Source organism: Macrobrachium rosenbergii, chromosome 3, assembly GCF_040412425.1.
Source record: "Macrobrachium rosenbergii isolate ZJJX-2024 chromosome 3, ASM4041242v1, whole genome shotgun sequence".
Taxonomy (NCBI): domain Eukaryota; kingdom Metazoa; phylum Arthropoda; class Malacostraca; order Decapoda; family Palaemonidae; genus Macrobrachium; species Macrobrachium rosenbergii.
The window spans coordinates 6,252,587-6,273,746 of record NC_089743.1 but is presented as its reverse complement, the minus strand read 5'-3'; the positions used below and the strand labels follow the sequence as shown (position 1 = coordinate 6,273,746).

Here is a 21,160-nt window from a genome sequence, read left to right as displayed (position 1 = left end):
TGTATATGAGGACCGTTTTCCTCCCTCTTTCATTTTTGGTCATGACCTAACCACTCTTACGGTTCGAGTTTAAACACCGGCATTAGAACAAAAACAAGTGCCCGTAAAAACTTAGTCAACAAAATTCTTCATTCAGGAAATAAGAGCTGATTCCTATTTTTGGGTTCCATCGATACCACCAGGATCGTTTTCCATGATTGTGCGTAACGTTTCCTCAGGTCATAAGCAATGGCAAGATCCAGCATTGCTTAACATTACTACTGCTACTGCTGTTAGTGACATCAGCCATTTTAGATAAAGAATGAAGTTACCAATTTCAAAATAGTCAATCATTTGTAGTGGCGTTATGTAAAATTTCGACTGAGTTACTACTGAATTTAGTCGACTGAAGAATGTATCGACATTACAGAGCAATGCACTATTTTGAATCATCAGTTACATTGCATTATCTTTATATTGGGTTATTTATAAATTTTATATATATAAAAAGTTTTGTATAATATATAATAATAGTTAACTGAACCCATATTTCTAAACATATCCGTGGAAGTCTTACGATGGAATATGTTTAGTTGAAATGGAACCGCTTATATCAGGCTGGATTAAGCCCTTTCAAGCTACCAGATTCCTATTCCTTCAAAATTGAGAGTTTTATTGCATCTTGATGACATGAGAATCACTACTTTCATGGAACTGTAGAACTGTATCTCTCAATAGACTCGCCACTCTCACGGCAATTTGGGAAGCTACGACAAAAACAGCATGCATTCGAACGGATGATACAAATCTAAGGAAATCACGCAGCGACATACATTTTGAATTACGTAAATAAACTTACTGTTGTAGTGATACTTACCAGCATTCATATTCCCTCCCTTTAACTCGCTTTGCTGCCGCCTGTAATAGAGAAAAGATATATTTTAATCAATGGACATAATCATATTTATATACATACGTACACACACACACACACACACACATATATATATATATATATATATATATATATATATATATATATATATATATATATATATATATATATATATATATATATATATATATGTGTGTATGTGTATGTCTGTATGCGTCTGTGTGTACACGAAGGATTAGAAAAAGAAACTAAAATAACACTGAATTTTGTCAGGGACACGATGGCGCCTTTTCGGATGAGTTCCACTTCAATGCTCTTCCTTCAGGTCGAACTTGCTGAAATCATTGCACTTCTTACTTCACTTCAGAACACAAAATAAAACAACAGCAGAGAGAGAATTCTCATCGATATTTATGAGCTACTTATTTCTTTCTCTTAGGTTTCTGGATACTTGTGTCTTTAGAAAAACGGGTTTGCGATGCTTGTTGCTTTCTGTAGTTTTTAGAAGAGTTCATCCTATCTGCAGAAATCCCAGACTTTCCACAAAATCCGTAACTAGAACAAATAAACCACAAAATATTAAGATTTGGGGTTTACTTGTTCTAAATTTTAAAGATTCGCTAATACGCATGTCCTCCAAATACTGTTTGCAAGTGTAATTTGATAAAAGATAACGAAAAAAATCAAAACTAGCAAAATAACCTTCGACTTCATCGAAATTCTATGTTTTTTCATAAAAAAATTCTCCCATTGGAAGGGAGGCTTCAGAGGGAAGATGGAGAAAAAAAAATTGCAACCATTGCCATATTGCTCATTTGGGGATAAACTTAATGTTATGCTCAGTCTAAAAATTTTATGAAGCCGCTACCAAGAATGGGTCGCTTCTCAGGGCTTTCAAATAAAAGCGCTCATTTTAAATTCTTGACTTTAGTTAATGCTACAGACAGTGTGTCTGACACACGTGATATTTATAACATGAATATTATCATCAAATCAATCCAACACGTGATTTTTTATAACATGAATATTATCATCAATCAATCCAGTCAGTGGACTGTGATCTAAATCTTATAAAATGTTTATCTTACATTTTGGAAATGTAAGATAAAGGACCTACAGTACATTATTTTGGAACCACTTGGCTTTGCACCAAAAGGTAACACCTGAAACACACAAGAATTACCTTTGTACACCTGTTGATAACCACAGATGCACATCAAATTTTTAGAGCCTTTTGCCATCTGTTAACGACTTCAGCGCATAAGGATCGTGGCTATGCCCTGCACTGCTAAGGCTTGCAAAAAGATCTTATTCTATCTGAACTGCCTGAAAGCAAGAACTAGAGACTGCGCCACCTGGTAACATTTAAAAGTTATTATAATCATGTGCATTACACCATCTTGTAAGTTAGCACCAAATAGTAAAATTTGAAACACATCAAGATTGCAGATTTGCACATTCTTACCAGCTGGTAACATGAGCCGCATGTATGTTATGATCGTGAACCACTGGCTGACAGCTCAAACACAAATAATTGCCTTGCGTCGAATGATGATATTTGAAGCACATGCAAAATATGCCAGGCCACCTTCCAGTAACAGGGAAAGAGTGGACATTTCAGTCTGCCATCTCAGCGCGAATTGCAAATTTTTCTTAGCACCGAAGGCTCACGTGGATTCGTTTTTTCAATACTAAGTGTCGGTGAGGGTTACAGCCTAATTACATATTTCTGTAACTTCCATAGACGACGGCTCCCTTCAGTGACACTATCATATCCTTTGGTAACAAACGGGACCGGGATGCATACAAGATGAGGACTTGAAAGGATTTAGTTGTAATTTGTTGATGTTGTTACAAATCCGCAGGCAGAATGTAGTAGAATCATTCTAATATAATGCGAGGCGATCATTGTAAGGCCATTGAAATTCAAAAATAAAAAATAAAGCAACTAGTTGATTAGGAGTCGTCTATGCCTTCCTAAACTTCCTAATTATAAACAATAATTGATACAGGATCCCTCTTTCCCAATAGTGACAAATCTAACTTGATATGCGTGAATATCAGTAAATAAACACACACGCACTTTCACGCGTATATACGTATATACAGTATGCTGTATATGTATATATATATATATATATATATATATATATATATATATAATTATACACATATATACACATACACATATATGTATATATATATAAATATACATGTATATATTATACACATACACATATGTATTATATGTATATATATAAATATACATGTATATATATATATATATATATATATATATTATATATATATATATAAATATACATGTATATATATATATATATATATATATATATATATATATATATATATATATATATATACATACATTACCACAGGTGAAAAATAAGAAGCGGGGTGTAGGACCTACACCCCGTTTCTTATTTTTCACTTGTGGTAATGTGTATATGAATCATACAAAAGTGATAATAATCACCTACAACAGTATGTATATATATATATATATATATATATATAATAATCATATATATATATATATATATATATATTATATATATATATATATATATATATATATATATATATATATATATATATATATATATATATATATATATATATATATATATATATATATATATATGTGTGTGTGTGTGTGTGTGTGTGCGTGCGTGCGTGCGCAAGATGGAAATGCAAAGAGCGTATAAGGAGAAAATTGATGAAAAATTGGGAAGGGTTAAAGACGCAGGGTGGAAGGTGTGCAAGATAGAGTCAGCAGGGGGTTAGGTTAGCATAAGATGGCAGTTGTCGGGTGATAAAAGTTCTTATGGTTGAAGCAAAGTGTTTGAGTACATGCAGACGTGAGGGTACCTGACATGAGGTAGAGGGCTGTGATATATGTGGTCAGAAACATGCATTGGATGGAGGTGCAAAGTTTTGGGATAAGAAATGAGTCAGGAATGGAGTGTGAAGCGAAGAAAGGTGGGAATAAATGTGAGGAAGAGTACAGTTTTATGGGTATATGGAAACTAGAAAGATGGACACTGAACGTTGATATGTATGGTAGTAAAACAGAAGTTGGCTGTTTGTATAATTATTTGGGAGTAAATATAATGGATCTCGCTGTGAAGACAGAAGAGGCGAGTCATAGAGTAGGTGAAGCCAAAATAAAAAAAAAAAAAACTAGCAGGGTTTGTGCAAACGATTGGCAAGAAACTTGGAGTATGTGGAAGCCAAGGTGGCAATGTATAAAGGGATTTGTTTATGGAAGTGAAGTGTGGATGCTGAATGCGAATGATAGAAAAAAGCTGTAGTTACTGAGGTAATTGCTGGTTTTATATTTGTGCCATACTTGAAAGGAGTACAAAGAATAGGTAGGGGACGCGATAGATAGAGAATGCTCTGATATAATTTGGTCATGTGGGAAAAATAGGGACAAATTGGTTGTGAAAAGCATATAACTGGCAAGTGTCAGGATGATAGAGGAGGAGGAAGACCAGGAAAGTGTAGGATAGATAAAATTGAGGTATTGGAAACGAGTGGCCATAAAATACATGAAGCCCGAGAGTGCACGCAAGATAAATAACTAAATGGCACAATGTATGTAGGTGTTTTGACATGCTGCTGATAAGCCTTCACGAGTTCATCCACTTTATAACAGTTAAATGTATGAATGGGGCAGTGTCCAGTGTTTTGGCTTTCTCTAGGGCCTCTTTTATGACGTGAAATGGCTTGAGGTTGCAACATACATTCATACATACATCCATTATCTGAAGAGCCTTCTTCGAATCCTAAAGGTCTGAGAAGCAGATGGCTGGGCAAAATCTAAACCCTTCTATGCGTGGGCATCGACTCCATTGTGAGCGTTGCACGGGCCGTGCTATCAACCTCTTATGTTGCTATCCTTAGCTTAATCTCAGACTTGTTTATCGTTAACTCTCGTATAATGGGAGGGAGGCTGCTATCCCTGGTGTTATCCTTTCAAGGAGTACGACACTTATTGGTGGGGTGCAAGGGGCTACAGCATCTGGAATAGCCTACTATTTACAGACTCTGGACCTTCTGGGTACCCGCTGTATATTATACAGCAAAGGGAAAAGCTATGAAATGACGAGTAATCACTGTTTTGAACTTCAAGTCACAAATTTACAGAAAGCAACTAAATATTAAATACCAAACAAAGTAGCATTCACAAAGGGAATCAATGGAAAAAGCATGATGAAACTTTTAAAATAAGAATATTTAAAAATGCTTACAGGATTCCCTAAAAGTTAGCTTACTGCATTCAAGAAAATCAAATTCAAAATAATAACAGTTTTCAGTTGCCACGAAGTACAACAATTGAACCATACATACATATATACATACATACATATATACATACATACTTGAAAGCTTACAAAATTTGTCATTCGCTGCATCCTTTGGTTTAATCATAATGATAATCACTACTATGAGCACTGAAAAGAGGAATGAAATCTCGCAAGAAGTTTGTTGGCTACAAACCCATACGGAGAGCTTTTCGGGAGGTTGACAATGGATACTGAAGAAATGGGCAGCTCTCGATAGCTCTGTGTATAGATTTGAATATAATAATAATAATAATAATAATAATAATAATAATAATAATAATAAGTATCAAGACCTGAAAATAGAAGTAAGAAAGATCTGGGATGTGCCAGTGGAAATTGTACCCATAATCATAGGAACACTAGGCACGATCACAAGACCCCTGAAAAGGAACCTGGAAAAAGTAGATGCCGAAATAGCTCCAGGACTCCTGCAGAAGAGCGTGCTATTAGAAAGCGCACACAGTGAGAAAAGTGGTGGACTCCTAAGGAGGCAGGATGCAACCCGGAACCCCACACGATAAATACCACCCAGTCGAACAAGAGGACAGAGAAAAAATACCAGTAATAACGGTTCTCGCTTATTATCGTAAGTCTTTCCATATAGCTCTTCCTATTCTCCACCTTCCCTCACAACCTCCCTCCATAGACCTTGGTAACTTGACTGACTTCACCTCGAGGCGTCCACGCATGCGCTGAGGATGACAGAATCCTCACGCCTAGATGCGACGACCTTCGCCCAATGAGCATCCAAATCAAACTTGGTCGTGACTTCATACATTTTTTCTCATTTCAGCCTTTCATTCTCTTTTTTTCTGTTTTCTTTGGCTGATTTCAGGGTTATCATTTATATATTTTTTATTTTGCTTCAGCATTTGCCTACAGTAATTCAGCATTTTGGATTTGTCTTAAAACTGGTGGTTTTGATTCCATGTCATTTGTTCCGTCTTTAGACTCGCTGTTTTAGTTTTCTGTAAAAGAAAACTATTGTTCTGGCTTTGTCTGTCCGTCCACACTTTTTTCTGTCCGCCCTCAGATCTTTAAAACCACTGCGGCTAAAGGGCTGCAAATTTTTATGTTGATCATTCACCCTCCAGTCATCAAACATACCAGAACCAGCCCACTAGTCTCGTGCTTCTGGCAGCGATATACGATAGGCCACCACCAGGCCGCGGCTAAAGTTTCATGGGCCACAGCTCATACAGCATTATACCGAGACCACCGAAAGGTAGATCTCGGTGGCCTTGATTATACGGTGTAGCGGCTGTACAGAAAACTCAATTGCGCCAAAGAAACTTTGGGACATTGATTGATTGTTTAGTTTTCTGTAAAAGAAAACTATTGTGCCGGCTTTGTATGTCCGTCCGCACTTTTTTTTGTCTGTACTTTTTCTTCCGCTCTCAGATCTTAAAAACTACTGAGGTCAGAGGGCTGCAAATTGCTATGTTGATTATCCAACCTCCAATCATCAAACATACCAAATTGCAGCCCTCTACACTCAGTAGTTTTTACTTTATTTATGGTTAAGGTTAGCCATGGATCGGACGTCTGGCACCGCCAGAGATGCCAGCCACCGATGCATCTTCATGCACTTGACCACATCTGGGGAGCAACTGAGTGCTTCATACTGCAGCACATCGAGAATTTTATACAGCATTATACGCTGTACAGAAAACTCGATGGCGCCAAAGAAACTTCGGCGAATTTTTTACTTGTTGTAACTGTCTTCCCACTTTCATCTAATTCGTTGAATATAAATGCGTCTACTACGTAAGCATCAAAATATTCAGTGAGGTAATATAAAGGGTAAAATTCAGTCCTTAACCGAAATCTATGGAAGGACGCCATCGGCTTCTTTGCCCGTGTCGATTGTCATGACTGCCACCAGTGAGGGACTCGACGGTACTTGAACAATCGAAGGTAATGAAAATAATCACTTGCCACCGTTAAGTATTTAAAAAAAAATTACATCACATAAAACAAAAAAAACTGCAAGACCCCATGATGTCATGAAAGAACAAGCAAGTCGGACCCTCTTGCCTGAGTCCAGTTACAGTATCCTCTTGTTCTATCTCACTTCAATACAAATTGCCGAGGAAACTAAAATCTCCTAAAAGTTAAAGTGCATCCTTAAGTTAAGTATATCTAAACTTTAGGTGGTCGGCCCAGACAAGAAACTACAATGTCCCCGAATTAAAAATCACACTTGGATAACAATGAAAATATCTATGATATAAGAAGGAAATGGCACTTTGGGAGAGATGAAGGAAAGCCCTGGATAAAGAAAGACAGAAAGAATACGGTGCCACTTCCTCGAGCGCGCCATCAAGGCCATAATGGCAATGACCGAGACGCCATCTTTGATGTTCTCTATGGTCTCGAAATGAAAACATACCTACAACGGACTTGCAGACGCTCAGTGTTAAGAAATGCAGAAAGAACGAGATTTGTTTCTGAATAAATTCAAATAGCCTGAGCCCGGCACTCTGAAATGAGACTGAAGCGTGCAATATTTTGGGATTGCCGAACAAGGTAAGGCGGTCGTGACATTTGCAAGGAGCTTCAGAACAGGTGTCGTCAGCGAAAATTTAGGAAAGGGAACCACAAACAGAAAGAATAATGGAGAGATAGATAAGTTATGAGGAAATCATTAATGTGCGATTCATTATTTCAAATTACTGACATCTGATTAAGCAAATGGTGAAAAGAGATAGAGAATAATGATTGGGAGTGCAGCATCGTCTTTGTTAAAAAGAGAGAGAGAGAGAGAGAGAGAGAGAACTATTTGGCATCATTTATTCGTGCTGTCAGCTGGCAGTGTTAAATGGATGCAAGGACACAAAACCAAAACGACTAAACCAATAGCCAAAGTTTAGGTCTTTTTATCTCTGTAACAACCCTTGTCCTCCATCTTTATAAATTGATATATTATATTCGGTCTGTTATTATAAACAAACTGATGGTCAACTGCATAATGAAACAGGAGCTTCCAAATTTACGGAGACTTTAATTTCAGAATTGCATCAGAGAATCTTATTCTTCTGAGAATCCAAATTTAATTGCAAACAAAAAGGCGTATGGATCTTATTAATAAAATTTCACAGATTCGACAGTACCCATATTCTTTCTTTAAAAAAGGTCGTTGTCATCCTTGACGTCTCTATTTTCAGCCATCATCCTCCGACGCTCGTGCCACAAGGAGGAGGAAGCGGAGAAATGGGAAGAGCGAATCGCACCAGGCGCCTGTGGGCTGCTCAACGGACACAGCTGACCAAGCTCCGCACTCAACGCCTGAAAATGAGGCATAACACCGGAGCCGCAGCCAAATCGCTCAAAAAGGTGATGGTCACATAATATGCTATCGTGTTATTACACAATAATAATACATTATATATATATATATATATATATATATATATATATATATATATATATATATATATATATATATATATATATATATATATATATAATATACATATACTGTACATATATACATAAATACATATATATATGTATGTATACATAAAAACACACACACACTATATATATATATATATATATATATATATATATATATATATATATATATATATATATATATATATATATATATATGTGTGTGTGTGTGTGTTAAAGGACCTCATTCAAACTGGATCGTATCTAATGGAGTATTTATGCAGAAAAAGTTACAAGCTTTCTTGATAATGTGGACTGTTTGTCCAAGAAAGCTTGTAAATTTTTGTGAATAAATACTCCATTAGATACCATCCAGTTTGAATGAGGTCCTTTTAGTAATTCTACGAAGGCACAGAGCAATTGTGTATGTGGTAAAGTTAATATATATATATATATATATATATATATATATATATATATATATATATATATATATATATATATATATATATATATATGTGTATATATGTGTGTGTGTGTGTGTGTGTGTGTGTTTAATGGCATTATCATATCACTGGTTCCCTTACAGGGACGTCATTAAGTTCGACTGATGTTTTCCGAACTCCCGCGAAACGGGCTGAGGCCAAAACCGGTCTCATTTAGCAAAAGCGTTTGTCACTTATCGTCTATCAGATAACAGTGTGGCTGACAGAATCAAATGAATTTGCAGCAAACTCTCTCTCTCTCTCTCTCTCTCTCTCTCTCTCTCTCTCTCTCTCTCTCTCTCTCTCTCTCTCTCTCTCTCTCTCTGAATGATTCCATGAAATTCTTAAACACAAATATTGATCTATTTGTTTTTTAGCTCGTGTTTTCTGTTGGCCCTCACAGGGGCAATCTATTCGATGAAAGTTTGAATAACATATTTTAAATTTTGTTAATAATAACAGATTTTTGGAATCACTATTAAAAATGACATTAATAATAACAGATTTTGCAGAATTGTTTTAGTCGTCCTGGTAAATCCTTATAAATGTTTTCATTACAGATATATAAGCATAAGGTAGCACTGCTATTTTTTTATTTGTATGAATATTGGTAAAAATTAAATATTACCGATGAACATCTGACCCAAGTGGACCTAACAGAACTCAGCTGGTCACATACTGACCAAAATTTTTAGGAACGCTAGACCTGTTTGTAAAAAAAAAAAAAAAAAAATATATTTTGTGAGTTTTGGTTTTGTAGGGAGGGAGTCCAGCGACAAAGATGGCTCTTTGAACATTCAATTTGCCCCAGATATTTCCGAGTTAGTTGGAAATTTCGACGCTTGGACTTTGATGTTAGTCCAAAGGCAATGCCTAAAGGGAAATAAAATATGAATAACATGACCAATAACAATAAAAATTCACGAGTGATGTACGATAATAATAATAATAATAATAATAATAATAATAATAATAATAATATATCTCGCTGTTCAAAAGTCTCGTCTAGCGTCAACACATCTTGATTTTCAACTTGCATCCCTTGAAGCCGAATATAACCTCGTCATGAAATCAGACCCCGAATTTAACTAAAGAAAACACAGCAACGAAGCCACTTCAGTTACGCATTTCGTGAAAATGATTACGTCAGTAACCCCTTTCTCGTTTGTTTACTTAGCTTAGTGACGTCACGATAGACGACAGAAAAGGTAACCCCACTTGAAAGCCTTTTGAGATGCTATTTTTATGAGGTGGGATATGCTTACATTTCTCTCTCTCTCTCTCTCTCTCTCTCTCTCTCTCTCTCTCTCTCTCTCTCTCTCTCATATTACTGATATTGATAGCTGGATAAAACTGAACAAAGCCTTAAAGAATGTTCATTTAATAAAGAGCTGAACATTTACTGAGGAGGGCATCAGCTAAACAATACTAAGCCCGTAAATAAGCAAACACAGGAAAGGTAAATTTACAAACGAAATATCGAACAAATTTCACATATACGATAATCACCCGATTCACTACCTCCACAAGGTGTTAAGCGTTACATTCCACAGGGTACTGTGTTGAAATTACAACCCCAAAAGTTTGGAGTACCTCACAGTATTAACAAGTGGCAAGTAGAACTGCCTACTCCTCAGTATTTCTTGAATTATTCAACCTGAGCATCGAACCAACAGTGTCTCCTGCTCCTAAAATCAGTCAATCAATACTCTTTCCTATGCAAAGATCTGGGCAGCAATGCTCGACTCTGTCTTTTCACAGGAAAACGAGGATCTCGCAAAATACGTCATTACTCTTACGGCATCCAGCAGGGCTTCTATGAGTATTGTTTTCACAGACGATCAAGAAATAGTGCCTGCCCCATGAACTTAAAAACAAAAGCATTGCTTTCCACAGACGAGCAAGAAATAGTGTCTGCCCGTGAAATTAAAAACAAAAGCAATGCTTTCCACAGACGAGCAAAAAATAATGCCTGCCCCGTGAAATTAAAAACAAAAGCATTGCTTTTCACAGACGACAAGATATAGTGCCTGCCTCGTGAAATTAAAAACAAAAGCATTGCTTTCCACAGACGACAAGATATAGTGCCTGCCCCGTGAAATTAAAAACAAAAGCATTGCTTTCCACAGACGACAAGATATAGTGCCTGCCCCGTGAAATTAAAAACAAAAGCATTGCTTTCCACAGACGACAAGAAATAGTGCCTGCCCCGTGAAATTAAAAAGAAAAGCATTGCTTTCCACAGACGAGCAAGATATAGTGTCTGCCCCGTGAAATTAAAAACAACAAAAGCAATGCTTTCCACAGACGTGCAAGAAATAATGTCTGCCCTGTGAAATTAAAAACAAAAGCATTGCTTTCCACAGACGAGTAAGAAATAGTGCCTGCCCTTGGAATTAAAAACAAAAGCATTGTTTTCCACAGACGAGCAAGAAATAGTGTCTGCCCTGTGAAATTAAAAACAAAAGCATTGCTTTCCACAGACGAGCAAGAAATAGTGCCTGCCCCGTGAAATTAAAAACAAAAGCATTGCTTTCCACCGATGAGTAAGAAATAGTGCCTGCCCTTGAAATTAAAGAAAAATGCATTGCTTTCCATAGACGAGCAAGATAAAGTGTCTGCCCCGTGAAATTAAAAACAAAAGCATTGCTTTCCACAGACGACAAGAAATAGTGTCTGCCCCGTGAAATTAAAAACAAAAGCATTGCTTTCCACAGACTAGCAAGAAATAGTGTCTGCCCCGTGAAATTAAAAAACAAAAGCATTGCTTTCCACAGACGAGCAAGATATAGTGTCTGCCCCGTGAAATTAAAAACAAAAGCATTGCTTTCCACAGACTAGCAAGAAATAGTGTCTGCCCCGTGAAATTAAAAACAAAAGCATTGCTTTTCACAGACGAGCAAGAAATAGTGTCTGCCCAGTGAAATTAAAAACAAAAGCATTGCTTTCCACAGACTAGCAAGAAATAGTGTCTGCCCCGTGAAATTAAAAACAAAAGCATTGCTTTCCACAGACGAGCAAGAAATAGTGTCTGCCCCGTGAAATTAAAAACAAAAGCATTGCTTTCCACAGACTAGCAAGAAATAGTGTCTGCCCCGTGAAATTAAAAACAAAAGTATTGCTTTCCACAGACGAGCAAGAAATAGTGTCTGCCCCGTGAAATTAAAAACAAAAGCATTGCTTTCCACAGACTAGCAAGAAATAGTGTCTGCCCCGTGAAATTAAAAACTAAAGCATTGCTTTCCACAGACGACAAGAAATAGTGTCTGCCCAGTGAAATTAAAAACAAAAGCATTGCTTTCCACAGACGAGTAAGAAATAGTGTCTGCCCCGTGAAATTAAAAACAAAAGCATTGCTTTCCACAGACGACAAGAAATAGTGCCTGCCCCGTGAACTTAAAAACAAAGGCGTTGCTTTCCATAGACGAGCAAGAAATTGTGTCTGCCGCGTGAAATTAAAAACAAAAGCATTGCTTTCTACAGGCGAGCAAAAAATAGTGCCTGCCCGTGAACTTCAAAACAAAGGCAGTGTTTTCCACAGACGAGCAACAAATAGTGCGTGACCGAAAAAAAGGGAAACTTTAAGCCTAGTCTGTCTTTAATTTTTTCCGTTCCATATTTCCATGCAATCCTAATTAAAATAGGTAAGGAATTCCACGGGATTTCGTTCACACCAGAAACAAACAAAAGGTTTATTAACCTTGAATATCAATAGACAAGCACTACGCCTCATAACAAATGATAATGACAGAAACTGCGAGGATCTTGCCAAAGCTACACAGTTGAAACGCAGAGGCATCAGCTGCAACGTGAGCTACAAATGACGCACAAGTTCCCGAAACGGAAGCGTTAACTAAAAGGGTTAAAACTCCCTCAGGTGAGGACACACGAGATTATTCTATGGCATCGTTGAGTATAAATTGACAGTGCACGTGTTCATATTTGCGTGACATGCCTTGTACGAACATGCATCACTATGATTTCGTTCCCCGATGGGAAAACACCATAGGCTAATTGGCAGAAATATACGCTAAAAGACGGCCGAAAATATATGCTCGCTCACCAATCAAGGTCATGGCAGTATCTCAAATTAGCAGAGAAAAAAAAATAAATGATTACTACGCCGAGCTTCAACAAAACAAGAAATGAAAGTGAGAGATAAGACGGTAAAAAAAAAGAATGGAACTAAAAATTAGGCAAATTCTGAAAGTGAACATTTCCTGGTAAATTATGTTCATTAAATGTTCCTTTTAAGTAAACTCTCTCTATTTTGTACAGTATTTACATTTTACTTCATTCCTACGATTGCTATTGGATAAGGGAATACCAGAAGTACCTTAGCAATTGTGTGAGAGAGAGAGAGAGAGAGAGAGAGAGAGAGAGAGAGAGAGAGAGAGAGAGAGAGAGAGAGAGAAACAACAAGTACCCCTTCCACCTGAGGGCCGCCCGGATTGCGGAGGTTTGTTGGACGGGTATGATGGGTAGGGGGAGGGTATGAAGGAGAGGGGTGGTTCAACCTTCAATGACTCACCAAACAGGTAGCCTTCCTCAGGACGGGGGTGGTGGTGGTGGGGAGCAGAGAGAGGGCAGTGGGGATGGAGGGTTTATTGCTTAACGATGCCCCTGCCCGCCGTCTGTTATATTCTACCGTCCAATACCATGAATAATCTTGATCTAATTTTCTTCGTAATGGGCCCCATAGCTCTCGTTGCCATAAAGGGACCCACGAATAGTTCCTCAAGGTGTAGGGTCCATCTGCTGCGCCTACAGGGGCACACAGGTGGCTACCTCAGTGCCACAGATGGTTTAATGTGTTTGTGTGTATGTATGCAAGAGGGTCACAGTCGGTCAGGGTTCTTCTCTGGCCTCGTCGCCCAGCCATATAACCTCGGATGACCATCAGCCCCACTCCCCGGACTTCCTATGATCCAAGATTTTATATTCACAGTGGCTCCTGTTTTCTTATCCTCCATCTTACTCCTTACTTATTCTATCACTCACTCCACATAGTCTTAATGCTGTAAAGCCCCTGGGTGTCAACGGCCCCGGGCCATTTTAAAATATCTTCGCATGGTGGGGATTTCCTTCTGTCATAAAAGCACATAAATACCAAAGATAAATTCCAGACAGAAAGCCCCTGAATCATGGAAATGAGCGTCTGGAAGTTCTCAGCCAGCTCTTTGGTGAATTAATATTTTCTTCTTTTATCTACACACACACACACACACACACACATACTATATATATACATTTGACGGTATGCATGTACATTAGTTTTGCCACAACTATGCGTAACTTTTTTTGTGCTCAATTACACCCTTAATATCGATTTCAATTTACCTTGGGAGCAACTTACGCCCATTAGGGAATTATATATAGGTGCATCTACCATATGCCTTTTGGTTTGAAACAGAGGAGACAGGGACTAAAACATTCGACTAGCAATCGAGATATAAGTTGATTTCGGCTTTGTTGTAAAGACTTCTGATGAATTAAAACTAAGTACTTGCAATCGAAACCAACTCATCTGCACCATGGTAGGTGATTACCAAGTTTGCAACAAGGTTATTCATGATAATAATTGCTTAACAATATTAAACCACAAATATCTCTTAAAAGTGAAATCAAATACGAAAGGCGGTCCAGCTGAATAGACAAGTTACGGCATGTGGCAATTTCTCAAGAGCACAGATACATAACACACAGAAATGGGTCTTCAAAATGGAAAAACAACAGCTAGCCTTTTAAATGAGAGAGTGATGAGTAACTTAGCCCAGCAATGCAGGAAAAGTTTCGTTAAGTGTGAGTGAAATTACAAACAGACCAAGTGAAAAATCATCATGAGAAGTAATAGATTCCTCTAACTGTCGACACCAAAGCAGAATGAATGATCAACGAAATAAATATCATTACTGACCATTACAAGTTATGAAAGAAAATGAAATAAAATCCTAATCAAATCTTCAACTAAAAGCATGAGATTAACAGCCTATGAAAATATGTTACCTATTGCACAGTGGCGGAGGACTGCTCCATGCCACATTACAAGATCTGTACATCAAATGAGAGAAAGGAAAATCCATTATGGCTATCAAACAAAAGCTTCGGCCAGTATATTTGGCAAGACTGTACGCTTCCTTCGGCGTAGTGGCGCTTCAAAGATCCTGATTAATGTCCAAGTTCGCGGTTTGTCCTTCGTCAGTTTGGCTAACTGATTGACCTATATTATGGATGGCGTCCTGCTGTCCCAGCGATGAAAGCTATCGCCGATAAAATAACGATATAATTTATATATATATATTTATTCATATACATATATGTATTTGTTGATGACCAAAATTTATGTAAACGAGGGAATAACCTGTTTGGAGAGTAAATGAAAAATAAATGACCGTTAGATGATTGAATAGGTAGACAAGACTGTAGGTAATCATTCTGGAAAACTGATAAATAGGTAAACAAACGAAGTGAATATGATATCGATAAGATGAGCTCAGTCCTCTCCGTTCAGCAGATTTGAAACAAATTTGAAAGCTGTGCTTAAGAGACGAGCAGAAAAAGCTAAAAAGAATGAAAATAGGCACCAGCAACCGTTTAGACACGCCAAGATGAATAAGGGCTAACACCAGCGTTCAGTGATGGTCCTTAAAACTTCTATTGTCTTTTCTATAAACAGTTGCAAGTAAGACTAATGTAAGGAATATTCAGTATCCTGACAATGAACACAATGGCATCATAAAACAATCGCTTAATTACACACGCACAGCTCACATCTTTCGGTGGCTCTCTCTCTCTCTCTCTCTCTCTCTCTCTCTCTCTCTCTCTCTCTCTCTCTGACAGTCTGATCTATAATGTCTTATTAAACTGTCAGTCTACCGATATTAAATATCAGAGAGAGTTTTAACCAAACCCCTCACCTTTTATTGATTTCTCGCTCTTTCGACAGACCATATGTCATAATTTCATATGGCATTTATACCCACTAACTTTGCAGATGGCGTCGAAGTTCGAATGCTAATGTTATACTGACTTTTTTTTTGTTTTGTTTTCGCCGGAGAATGAAGGAATTTGAGAAAACGGATCCTGTGTTGTTGCTGACTTGATTCACACACTTGCAAAACAGCACAAAGGCGTCAGGTTGGAAGCAACTTTTGCCATCTAAGAAGTGTTTGACAAACTGTTGAACTTTGAAGGCGTTTAATATTTCTCTTCCCGTGCAACGGCTTTCTGTCATACTCTGGCGTTTTCCAAAACAACATTTCAACATCTATTTCATAAACATTCAAATGGTGCTCGTTAGTAATGATAACCAGTACTTCATAATTGCTCCCTAACTCTGTGAAATATTTGCATCTTGACTGAGCTGACTATTTGTTAGAGCAACAATCGAATCTTTACTTTCTTGTGCTCTGACATTTTGGCTTTTCTGCGCGATGAAAAATAATTCAGGCTAACAGAAATGAACAGATGAATAAAAAAAAGGTGTCCCTGGGATTTCATTTCTCATGTCAACAAAGACCTACATTTAATGTTGTATGGCATCAGAAGTCACTTAGCTCACTCACCCATTCTCACTAAAATAACGTCCCAAACTATAATTCTAATAACACTAAATTTTACGCGTTCCCTGCACCTCTTACAAGCTCGGTTAATGAGAGGAAAAAATAGAAAAGTCTGCTTGAGGCTGGAACTTTCGCGCATTTAACTTCATCATTAGTTTCTGGAAACTTGAAATGGGTCGGTAACAGTTCTTACAATTCCTTATATGAGAAATTATACTTCACCAAAGACGCAACATAAATTTACTCTTCTTTGAATCATTCAACAAAGCTGTTACTCACACAGACATTCTATCGTTTTCGTTTTTACTTCCCTAATTATGATAACATTCTCTAAAACATCTCTAAAATGCACCTGACTGGTTTCGTCTCAACTCTAGATAGAATTGTCTTTGTCCTTTGTGCAAATGGCCCACAAGGTTTCAATACTGACTTAGATCGAGATCCAGGTGGAACAGGACGAAAACATTTTAAATGAATAAGTCTTAAACGTAAACAAATTTTCCAAAGATTTTTGTTAAAATTTCTTCGAATATTCGTCGGTGGCTAAGAGCCACTATTAAATTTTGCTGATAATTGATACCACACAGGACGAGAGGAAACTCTTCAACCGTAAAGAGGTGCGCACTTCATCGCATGACCTTTGGTTTCCCGTTTCTAGTATCCATTTATAACAGCTTCAATATTTACAGAAGACTCACGAATGCCCCTCTTGTGTTTCAGAACGCAACAGACGTCAAGCGAGGAGGCCTGCTCGGTGCGGCTGCAGCCTTCACTTCGGTGGAACGTGAGTCCGACTCACCACTTCTCATGAACTGCAGCACAGATTAAAAAAACATGGCAGTTTGTTTGGGTCTCCTCTATAGTATATTTCTCCAAAAAAATATGATCGAATTTTAACAATTAAAATCTAAATAAATAGGCCTACTTTGATTGAGAAATTTTCATACGCGTACTTGATGCTATTTGCCTCTTCATTTCTTACTTTAGTTCATTTCGCTGAGAAAAACAAAGTAACTGAAACTTTAAAATCATATCATGAACACATACGCTCAACACGACTTGATTAGTCTAGTGATAACATCATCCCAGGCAGTCTTGGTCTTATTTCAATTCCAGTCACCCGAGCGAACCAGAGGAATCGCGATCTCAGAGACTTCATCATAATGTACCAAGATGCGTGTGTATATGCATGCATGCGTATCCAAACACAACACACCCGGGCGGCTTACTGAGTGTATGATTTAACAAATCGATGTGAACATCATTTGACAGAAAGCAGATGACGGAGCACAAAAGAAAAATTTTGCTACTAGCGACAAACGGGTACTTTGAAAAAGAAAAAACCTCATAATTAGAAGATAATACCAGTTTTCCTCAACACACCAACAGAAGACTCAATACGGAATGTCCAAGACAATCAGTAGAGTGCAGACAAAATTCGCAAAGATAGCATTTCATCCGTCGTTATGTGCTTGACCAGAAATAACGCTGTTTATCAGTTTTATCAGTTATTCGGAAATTGCACCAGGCAAAAAAAGGGGCGTATTTATTTATTATATTACCCTTGCCAAAAATGAATCAATAGCCTTCTGTAATATCCAGGGAAATGAAAGTTTGAACCTATTCAAAGAAATTTAAATCTAGGTAAGTGTCTCACACACAGACACGGATACAGACCCACACATATATATATATTTATATTAATATGTATACACGTGAGTGTGTGTTGTGTGATGTGTGCATTTTTTGTGTGATTTCATCTGAGCGGATTCGCCATGATTAAAGAAAGTGCATAAAAGAAATTTCCAATTGAGTCCGAAGTTTACATAAAAATTCCGAGTGAAGTTGAGCTTTGAAAGTCCGCAAAACCTTTGAGCCGGCTGTTCTTCTGTCAGGCAGCACCAGACAGACCATCAAATTTCACATCAATGTTGTGAAAATCAGCAGTCCTTGGACTGCTCGGTCTCGGTGACGGTTTCTTTTCTTTTGCCAGCAAGTTCTGTCATTCTGCCCATGCCTCTGGTTTCCCTGGATTCTGTAAGTTCCTCTTTTTAAAAAACCCTCGACATTGAAACAGTCAAGACGCTGGAGCGTAAAATCTGGATACTGAAAGATTTTTAGAACAGTAAAACTCAAACCTAAAATTCCAACTTACCTGACGCCATCATGGTGTCAGCGGATACACTTGACAACAAAAACTGATTCGTGAGTGAAGGCAGAAGTCTCACAAAGTATTGCAGCAGACACTCCAAGAGAACACAGAAACCTTTCGAGGTTATTTCCCAGCGAAAGAAGCTCCACACGGTTTATAAACGAAAGTGACTACTTTATTTTCGCACTACGGAATCCTGTGACGGATAAAATAGGAAACTGGAGGCATAAAAATGGACGACTTCAGTATAAAATGAGGGACCACATAATTAAGACTAAGCAGATTCTATAAATGGATAAGTGATAAAGCCTTGAACATTGTTAATCGGCTAAATTATAAATAAAGCATATTGAATGACAATGGTGAATTCGATCTTAAGGAAGTTGAGTGCAGGGTGCAATAAAATTGACTAAATTTTGGATTCTTACAATCGGTCTTGAACTCAAGCTCTGAATAAAGAAGTAAAATTGCCTTATAAAAACGATGAAATATCATCTACAACAACAAGAACAACAACGAGAAAATAGTAACAGAAGTAGCAGTAGTTAACCGGCGCTCGTTTTGGGTGGCACTACGCAAGGCGGCGGTCAGGTTGGCACTGACGAGTTTGAGGTGGGAAGGAGAGATCTTCTCTCAAGCCAGGCACTGGCAAGAGAAGAAGAAGAAGCGAAAAAATGAGAGGGACCTTAAGATTTGGCCACTTTCACTCCCTGCCATGCACGACGGCTGCTGCTGCTGCTAAGGCAGGGTCAGGGAAGGTGATGGCTGAAGGGGTAGGTAGCACTGGTGGGCGGATCTGGATGGGTACCGGAATAGGAATTCCAGAGGGTGGGGGCGCGCGTTGCTGAGATAAACAGGTAGGCCTCTCTCCTCATTAAACTTTTGCTAAAAGCTGTTTTAGACTAGTATGGTATAGTGGGAACAATGCAGTTGCATTCATTTTACTATGTCTTTAATGAACCGAAAGTTTTCAGTGGTATATATCAAAATAAGAGAGAGAGGGAGAATTATGTCATTTGTTTTTAAATATGGTGCGCGGAAGATGACGTCACTAATATCTGTCAAGAGGTTTCAACCTGGTGACCTGCAGAGAGTTAATCTCGTCTCGGCATCAGCAGTGAATAAATACTAGTGACAGCTTTACAACTGAAATGCAAAGGGCTAGATAACTTCTATATTCGCGATTGAAAACTGCTCGTGAAATGAAAATATAACTATTATTCATTTACAAATAACGATTAACAAATCTATCCTTCGTATAATATTAATGTGTATCATTACACTAATCATAAACAAAATATGTAAACTGCAACAGATATAATGAAAACAGCTAACATTAACGTTCTGTAGGGAAATTAGATTACAATTTATATTCAAATGTTACCCACATACAATTCGGCTATCAAAATTACAGTTTTCATGATAACAGTCCAGAAAGCCTCTGAAAAATGGGAAAAAACTTCGATATTTTTCCAGCAGAGTTGAACTTGAAGAGAACACGACCTCTGACACGACGTGGGGAAATGACCTTCGCGCAAGGGCGTGGACATCGTGCAAAGGGTTTCTCAGGGTCAGAGAGCAGCATTTCGCCCATATCATTGCCCAGATCTCTTTATTTGACACAATTAAATTCGGCAACCGATCTCCGGACCAACCAACTTTCGGGGCATGAACTCTCTCTCTCTCTCTCTCTCTCTCTCTCTCTCTCTCTCAGCGTTCGGACACGAAAATTTTCGAAGTCTTGAGAAGAAACGTCCTTTTCCTCTCTCATCGTAACTTGCGGTTTTTCAAGAGTCAGGAGTAAAAGCGCATGCGCGCGTTTGTACGCACGAAGTATCGACGTGAAAAGGGACTGGGTTCTACACTCTACGACTATACGTGTATAAGCAGATGGAGGCCACAGAGGATCAAACCATTGGGGTCAAAGGGGACAAAAGGAAGGTCACACGGCATTTCCGAAGGGAGTCAGGAGAAGGAAGAGGAATCGAAAACGGAATGTTAGAGAGAGAGAGAGAGAGAGAGAGAGAGAGAGAGAGAGAGAGAGAGAGAGAGAGAGAGAGAGAGAGAGAGAAGTACATAACTTATTGGGTGAGATTTGATAAAGGGAGCGAAGGAACTGCAGGTGACGAAAGAAGGGGTATGGGTCAAGTGGATAAACGCTTCCAGATAAGGAATACTGGGAGAGAGGAAGGAATGAGAAGTGAGGGAGAGGGAATTGGGAAGGGGACGACGAGAAGGAGGAAGAAAGAATAGAAAGAGAAGGGCAGAAAGAGCTAAAAGGGCCGGTTGATACGAGGCTCATGGAGCGAGATTCCTAAATA

General features: G+C 38.0%; 1 protein-coding gene across 31 annotated transcripts in view; it reads right to left on the bottom strand.

Annotated features, from left to right (window-relative positions):
* Window positions 1-21,160, bottom strand: part of LOC136852221 (trichohyalin-like) — a 392,138-nt gene that overhangs the window by 56,608 nt on the left and 314,370 nt on the right. For all 31 annotated transcript variants that reach the window (XR_010857106.1, XR_010857108.1, XM_067126802.1 and 28 more), the window contains one exon: window positions 857-897. Coding sequence is in view for 29 of the 31 variants with exons in the window: in XM_067126802.1 (XP_066982903.1) it covers window positions 857-897 (41 nt within the window). In the remaining 2 variants the exon portion in view is untranslated. The remainder of the gene's footprint in view (window positions 1-856; window positions 898-21,160) is intronic.